The 7804-nt window shown below is 56.8% G+C and overlaps 1 protein-coding gene across 1 annotated transcript in view; it reads left to right on the top strand.

Annotated features, from left to right (window-relative positions):
- The first annotated feature begins 3515 nt into the window (after window positions 1-3515).
- LOXL1 (lysyl oxidase like 1) overlaps window positions 3516-7804 on the top strand; it is a 16106-nt gene continuing 11817 nt past the window's right edge. Inside the window, exon 1 of the mRNA XM_041489838.1 lies at window positions 3516-3925. Coding sequence (XP_041345772.1) covers window positions 3520-3925 — 406 coding nt within the window. The 5' untranslated portion in view covers window positions 3516-3519. The remainder of the gene's footprint in view (window positions 3926-7804) is intronic.

Genomic DNA, 7804 nt, shown 5'->3' with positions numbered 1-7804 from the left:
TCCCTGAATAATGGGATTTGTTCTCTCCAGATGCTGGGAATGTCTCCTGCCCAGATGTTGGGATAAGATCCTTCTGGGTCGCCTGGATCTGGGAATTTGTTCTGTCCAGATGTCGGGATCAGGATCTTCTGCAGGCCCTGGACAATAGGATTTGATCTCTCCAGATGTTGGGATCAGATCCTTGTCCAGATGTTGGGATCGGGATCTTCTGGAGCCCCTGGAAATGGGATTTGTTCTCTCCAGATGTTGGGCTGGACTTGGGGATTTGGGATTTGGGGATTTGGAGATTTGGGGATTTGGGATTAGGGATTGAGGATTTGGAGATTTGGGATTTTTGATTTGAGATTTGTGATTGGAGATTGGGGATTTGGGAATGGGGATTGGGATTTGGGATTGGGGATTTGGGGATTTGGGAATTCGGGATTGGGGATTTGGGATTGGGGGATTTAGGAATCCTCTCCACCCCCTGGATCTGGGAATTTCTCCTGCCCAGATGTTGAGATCAGAACCTTCCAGAGCCCCAGAACCTTCTGGAACATGGAGAATTCCGGCCGGGAATGCCGGGACGGAGGCGATTCCCCAATTCCAGACCGGATTTGGGGATTCCCCGGTCTCGCTATACCGAGAAATCCCGAGCCCAAAAATTCCCGGGTTTCTCCGGGATTGGCTGGTCCAGCGCGGGCTGCTGGCTCCCCCTGGCGGCGGTGACACCCGTGGAGTTTGGGATTTGGGATTCAGGGTTTGGGGTTTTGGGGTTTGGGGATTTGGGATCCAGGGTTCGGGGACTGGGATTTGGGATCCAGGATTTAAGAGCTATGGTTTTGGATTTGGGGTTTGGGATCCGGGATTTGGGGTTTGGGGATTTGGGATCTGGGGTTTGGGATTCGAGATTTGGGATCCAGGATTTGGGATTTGAGGCATGAGATCCGGGATTTGGTATTAGTGGTTTTGGATCCAGGATTTGGGATTTGGGATCCGGGATTTGGGGTTTTGGGATTTGAAGTTTGTGGTTTGGGATCCGGGGTTTGTGCTTTGGGGATTTGGGATCCGAGGTTTGAGGTTTGGGATTCAGGGTTTGGGATCCAGGATTTGGGATCTCGGGTTTTGGGATTTGGGATCCGGGATTTGAGATCCGGGATTTGGGCTCTGGGACCCACTGTCCCCTCCCTGTGTCCCCATTGCAGTCCCGTGTCCCTCTCCCCATTCTGGCCATGGAAATTTGGGATTTGCTTTGGGGATTTGGGATTTAGGATCCGGGATTTTAGGGTTGGGATTGGGGGGTTGGGAATTCTCCCGGATTTGCCGCCCTGCTCCATCAACTCCGGCATTCCCAGAGGGGAAAACCCGGGAATTCTTGGGGGATCCGGAGGGGTTTGGGGTCCCACCAGCCAGGGGATTTGGAATTTGGGGATTCCCTCCTCTGATCCCATTTTTTATTAAATGTCCCAAATAAAAAAAAGGAGTTTCCAGCCGAATTCCCAATTAATTCCAGGCGTTCTCCGTCATAATTCAGGATTTAATATCCAGGAGGAAAACCCCAAATGGGCCCAAAGGGGCAAAATCTGGAAGAAAATTCCACTTTTTGGGCAGGGTTTTCCTTCGGGCAGGGGATTTTCCGGGGAAAATCGGGAAGTGGAGGGAACTGGGAGGGAAAAGGGATCCCTGAAGGGTTAAAAAAGCGGGAAAAAGCGAAATTCCACTTTTTTTATCCCGACTGGATGCAATACCCGCCTTCTCCCGGAGGGCAGGATCCGCTCTGGAAGCGCTTCCCGGGACCGAATCCCGAGGAATTCCACCCAAAATTCACTCCGGAAAATCATCCGGGGTTTAAAAAGTAGGGAAAAGTGAAAATTCCAAGGTTTTTCCCGCCTGGACGCACTTCCGGAGTGCGGGAACCGCTCTGGGAGCGGAGTCTTGGAGCGAGTCCCGCGGAATTCCAGCAGAATTCCTCCTGGAGGAGGAGGAGGAGGGAGAGGGAGAGGGAGGAAGGCTTGAAAAAGAGGGAGAAGGAAAAAGAGGAGGAGGAAGAGGAGGGAGAGGAGGAGGAGAAGGAACAAGAGGAGGGAGAGGAGGAAGATTTGAAAAAGAAGGAGAAGGAAAAAGAGGAGGAGGAGGAGCAGGGAGGAAGGCTCGGAGAAGGAGGAAGAGGAGCAGGAGGGAGATGGGGAGGAGGAAAAAGAGGAGGAGGAGGCGGGGTCGGAGGAGGAAGGCTTGGAGAAGGAGGAGAAGGAGGAGGAGGCGGAGGAAGAAGAAAAGGAGGAGGAAAAAGAGGAGGGGAGGTGGAGAAGAGGAGGGAGGAAGGCTTGGAAAAGGAGAAGAAGGAGTAGAAGGAAAAAGAAGAGGGAGAGGGAGGAAGGTTTGGAAAAGGAGGAGGAGGGATAGGAGGAGGAGGAGGAGGAAAAAGAGGAGGAGGAGGCGGGGTCTTAGGAGGAGGAGAAGGGAGGAAGGCTTGGAAAAGGACTAGGAAAAGGAGGAGAAGGAGGAGGAGGACGAAAAAGAGGAGGAGGAAAAAGAGGAGGAGAAGGAAAAGGAGGAGGAGGAAAGGAGAAGGAAGTGGAGGGAGGAAGGCTTGGAGAAGGAGGAGAAGGAAAAAGAGGAGAAAGAGGAGGAGAAGCACAAGGAAGAAAAGGAGGAGGAAAAAAAGGAAAAAGAGGAGGAGGAGGAGGAGGAAAAGGAGGAGGAGGAGGGAGAGCAGCAGGAGGCGGCGGCGCTGCCGGCCCCGCGCTCCGAGCGGGACGGGCCCGAGCGGCGCTGCCCGGCTGGGGGAGCAGCACCAGCGCTGCCACCAGCGCTGCCACCAGCGGTGCCACCAGCGGTGCCAGCCACACGGGGACCCCGGCGGCGATGGCGGCGGGGCTGTGGCGGCTCGGGGCGCTCTGGGCCGCGCTGCTGCTGCTGGCGGCGGCGCAGGAGCCGTGGCGGCAGCTGATCCAGTGGGAGAACAACGGGCGGCTCTACAGCCTGCTCAACAGCGGCGCCGAGTTCGTGCCCGCCGGGCAGGAGCGGCCCCCGGGCAGCCGCCTGTGGCTGGCGGGCACCGCGGGGACAGCGGCGACAGCGGGCAGCGTCCGCCGCCAGGCCCCCGCCTCGGGGACCGTGCGGGGACAAGCGCGACATCCCTTCGGGTTCGGCCAGGTGCCGCCCAACTGGCGGGACGGCCCGCTGGGCGACGGCGCGGGGGGACAGCGGCGACAAGGGGCGCGCGGGCGGCAGGCGGGCGCCGCAGCCTCGGGGGTGGCCGTGTCGTCGTTCGCCTTCGCCTCGGCGGGACAGCCGCCGTTTGTCGCCGCGGGGGTGGCGTCGCACGGCGAGCGCCCCGAGGGTGTCCCCGCGTCGCGGAGCGCGGTAGCGGCAGGGACAGGGATGGGGACAGGGATAGGGACAGGAATGGGGACACCTATGGGGACAGGGATGGGGACACCTATAGGGACAGGGATGGGGACACCTATAGGGGCAGGGATGGGGACACCTATAGGGACAGGGATGGGGACAGGGATGGGGACACCTATGGGGACACCTATGGGGACACCTCTAGGGACAGGGATGGGGACAGGAATAGGGACCCCGATGGGGACAGGGACAGGGACGGGGGTGGCGTTCCCGCTCCAGCCCCGCGCGCTTCCCGAGGATTTCGGGGAGGAGTCGCAGCCCTACGGAGCCGCGGGGGTGCCGCTGGATCGCCGCTACTCGCACAGCCTGTACCACGACGCCGATGCCGAGGCGCAAACCGGGACGGGATCCATGGAAAATCTGGGATTTGGGGCGCAGTTCCCGCCCCACGAGGCGCAGCCACCGTTCCGGGCACCCGAATCCTTTGGGGTCGCTCATCCCGAGCCCTTCGTTCCCGAAATTCCTCAGGCCGTGCCCGACAGCCAAGCCCGGCTCAGCGTGGGCAGCGTCTACAGGCCCAGCTTTGGGGCCAGAGGTGAGTTTGGGGTTTCCTTGGGGTTTCCTTGGGATGGGAGGAATTCCCGGGATTCACCACAGGGGGTTTGGGAATGATGGGAGTGGGGAGGGGAGGAGCAGGGCCCGCTCGGGGGGCTGGGATTGGGATGGGGCTGGGCTGTATCCAGGGTCTTCCCATCATTTTGGGATGGGCTGTGCCGTGTCCCAGGTAATCCCAAATTCGTGGGATGAGGCTGAGCTGTGTCCCAGGGCATTCCTGGGATCTGTGCCAGGTAATCCCAGATTTGTGGGATGGGGCTGTGCCATTTCCCAGGTCATCCCATAATTTTGGGATGGGCTATGTCATGTCCAAGGTCACACCTGGGATCTGTCCCGGGACATCCCATAATTTTGGGCTGGGGCTGTGCTGTGCTCCAGGTAATCCCAAATTTGTGGGATGGGGCTGTGCCGTGTCCCAGAGCATTCCTGAGGCCTGTCCCAGATAACTCCGTGCTGGATCCCATTTTTCCATGGGGTATTTGGGATGGGACAGGGCTGGATCCCGGTTATCCATGGGGTGTTTATCCCAGCTATCCGTGGGATATTTGGGTTTTCCATGGGATGGAACAGGGCTGGATCCCGGTTATCCCGGCTGGGACACCCTCCATTCCCAGATTTTTGGGAAGGATGGATGAATCCGTGCTCTGGTCACTCCAGGGTCACTCAGGGGTCACTCAGGGGTGGCTCCCTCCCCATCCCGATGAAATCCCATGGATTTGGGCTGAGCTTTCCAAGAGCTTTCGAGCCCTCGGAGCCGCTCCCAGCCCATCCCTCGGGAATCCCATCCCAGCCTGACCCCGTGTCCTGCCCAGCCCCATCCCAGTTTTCTGGGAAAAGCCATCCCGGAGGATTTGGGGCTGTGGGAAGGGCCCAGCCCTGCCCTACACAGCCAGGGAGGGAACGCTGCGGGAAAAACTCTGCAATGGGGATTTTTGGGATCACAGAGAAGCCGGGAATGGGGTGCAGGGGTGGTGAAGGATGGGAGGAATTCGGGGACACATTCAGGGAATGCTGGAATTCCCGAGGCTCTGGAGGGACACCCAAGGACAGCTGCCCCGACGATGACCCGGCAAAGATTCCGGCCAAATTCCCCAGGAAAGATTCCGGCCAAATTCCCTGTTGGCAGCGTCTGTGTCCTTCCAGGATCCCACGAGGTGCCGGTGGCTCCGCCAGGGAATTTGGAACACCCAAATTCCCGGAGCTTCCCGCTTTTCCTGGAGAAATTTCCCAGGAATCCAGCTGATCCCCTCAAATTCCCAGTCATTCGTGGTGTTTTGGGAATGTTGTCACCTCCCTGTCACCTCCCGGGGATCCTAATTGGAGCAAACGATGGCTGGCGCCAGATCCGCCCTTAATTGTTAATTATTAATTATTAATGATTAATTCCACGGCCAAAGCTCCTCGGGAGCCTCCTAATCCCGGCCGGATCCGGCAGGAATGTTCGGCATTGCCGGACCCCGGCCGGGGTTAATGAGGGAAGGAATCCGATCCTGCTGGTTCTAGCGGGAATTCTCGGGGTTTCTGGAGGAACAGGGGGCTGGGGAAATCTGGGAAGAGGGGCTGGGAAAATTCCAGGACTGATCCAGAGGTGGGAGGGATGGGATCAGCTCCTTGGGTGGGGAAGGGAAGGGGATCCAGACCCCAAAAGTTTTCCCCACCCAGATCCCAACCCCAATCCCATTTCCAGGGGCTTTGTGTTCCCTGATTCCATCTCCAGGGGTTCCTCATCCTGATCCCATCTCCAAAAGCTTCCTGACCCCAATCCCTGCCCAGATCCCACTTCCAGGAGTTCCTCACCCCAATCCTGACCCTGATCCTAGCTCCAGGGATTCCTCGTCTCAATCCCATCTTCAAAAGATTTCTGACCCAAATCCCATCCCCATCCCATCTACAGGGGCTTCCCAACCCCAGTCCTGACCCGGATCCCATCTCCGGAGATTTCTCATCCCAATCTCTGCCCAGATTTGGGTTTCTTACCTCAATCTGATCTCTAGGAATTTCCCCACCCCAATCCCACCTTGATCCCATCTCCAGGGGTTCTCTAACCCCAATCCCACCCCATTCTCATCTCCAGGGGCTCTCTGATCCCTGATCCCACCTCCAGGGGCTTCCCAACCCCAACCCCTCTCCAGATCCCATCTCCAGGGGTTCCCTCACCCTGATCCCATCTCCAAAACTTCCTGGCCCCAGTCCCTGTCCAGATCCCACTTCCAGGTGTTCCTCATCCCAATCCTGATCCTGATCCCATTTCCAGGGATTTCTCGCCCTGATCCTATCTCCATTTTCTCCCTCTGACCCCATGGATTGGGTCCCGCTGGTTTGGTTTTGGAAGGAAAGAGGGATTTGGGCATTCCATGGGGCACTGGGAATTTGGGTCCCACCAAGCGGGAGTTTGGTGTCACCCCCAGATAGGCCGGGAGGTGTCGGAATTCCCAGGAAAGTCTCCTTTTGGTGGGGTCAGATTTGGGATTGGGGTGGTTCCGGGGGCTGGGAATCCTGGGATTCTGTGGGGATGGAGGAGGGGTTGAGATTGGGATTGATGGGATGGGATTAGGAATGGAATTGGAATTGGGAATGGAATTGGGACGAGATGGGATGGGATTGGGATGGGATTGATGGGAGGAGATTGGTGGGGTGGGATTGGGATTGTGAAAGGAATTGGGATTGGGATGGGATTGAGATTGATGGAATGGAAAGGGATTGGAATTGGAAATGGGATTGGGATGGGAGTGATGGTATGGGATTGTTGGGATTGGGATTGTGAATGGAATTGGATGGGATTGGGAATGTGATTGCATTGCTGAGATTGGGAATGGAATTGGGATGGGATTGGGAACAGGATTGGGATGGGATTGATGGGATTGGGATTGTGAATGGAATTGGAATTAGGATTGGGAATGGGATGGGATTGATGGGATTGGGATTGATGGGATGGGATAGGGATTGTGAATGGAATTGGAATTGGAATTAGGATTGTGAATGGAATTGGGATTGTGAATGGAATTGGGATTGGGATTGGGATTGGGATTGGGATGGAATTGATGGGGTGGGAAGCCGGAATCCCCTGGGTCCTCCAGGCATCCCCATTCCCATTCCCTCCGTTTCTGGCCTCCCCTGCTCCCACTTTTCCACGGCTCCCAGTGGGATTTTCCCGCTGATCCCACACACCTGCACAAACAAGGCCGATGATCCCGATTTTCCCCAGGAACAGATGGAAATCTCCTCTGGCAGCTCCCGGGGACACCGAGGGGCTGGGCAGAAAAACCAAAAACCTTTTCCCAATGGGATTGTCCTGATCTGGGGCTGATTTTCCCTGGGTTTTTGGGAAGCCTCAGCAAAACCCCCTGGAGTTTGGGGTGGGACAGGGACAATTCCAGAGGTGGGGATCCCGATATCCCGTGAATTCCAGAGGTTTGACCCCAAAAAGGAGGTGTGAGATCCTATAAAAACAACGGGGCCATCCCAGGGCAGAATTCAGCGGGAAAGGGGAAAATCCAAATCCCATAAAACTCCCCGTTGGTCCTGGAGTCGGATTTCACTCCGGAGCTTCCAAGAATTCCTTGGAATAAACAACGGCAGGGGAGGGGAAAAATTTCTGAAAGGATGGAAAACTTTTCCTTGGACGGGCCAGGGTGGTTTTCCATGGGGTTTTTTGTTAGGAATTTTTTTAAGGGATGGGGCAGAAGTTTTTTCCGAGCTCTCCCGGTTTCTTTTGGGTTCCCCCGGGAATTACATCAGCGGGAATGGGGCAGGAAATGAGCTCCAAAGGAATGACGTGATCCCTCCCGGGAAAGCAGGCCCAGAAACAAGGAGGCATTGTTCTCCTTTCCAGGGAAAAATGGGGAAAATTGGGGGGGGG

The sequence above is a fragment of the Pyrgilauda ruficollis genome, unplaced genomic scaffold, assembly GCF_017590135.1.
Source record: "Pyrgilauda ruficollis isolate IOZ18807 unplaced genomic scaffold, ASM1759013v1 scaffold96, whole genome shotgun sequence".
Classification (NCBI taxonomy): domain Eukaryota; kingdom Metazoa; phylum Chordata; class Aves; order Passeriformes; family Passeridae; genus Pyrgilauda; species Pyrgilauda ruficollis.
The sequence above is the reverse complement of the archived record's forward strand: the minus strand, read 5'-3'. Positions and strand labels throughout refer to the sequence as shown.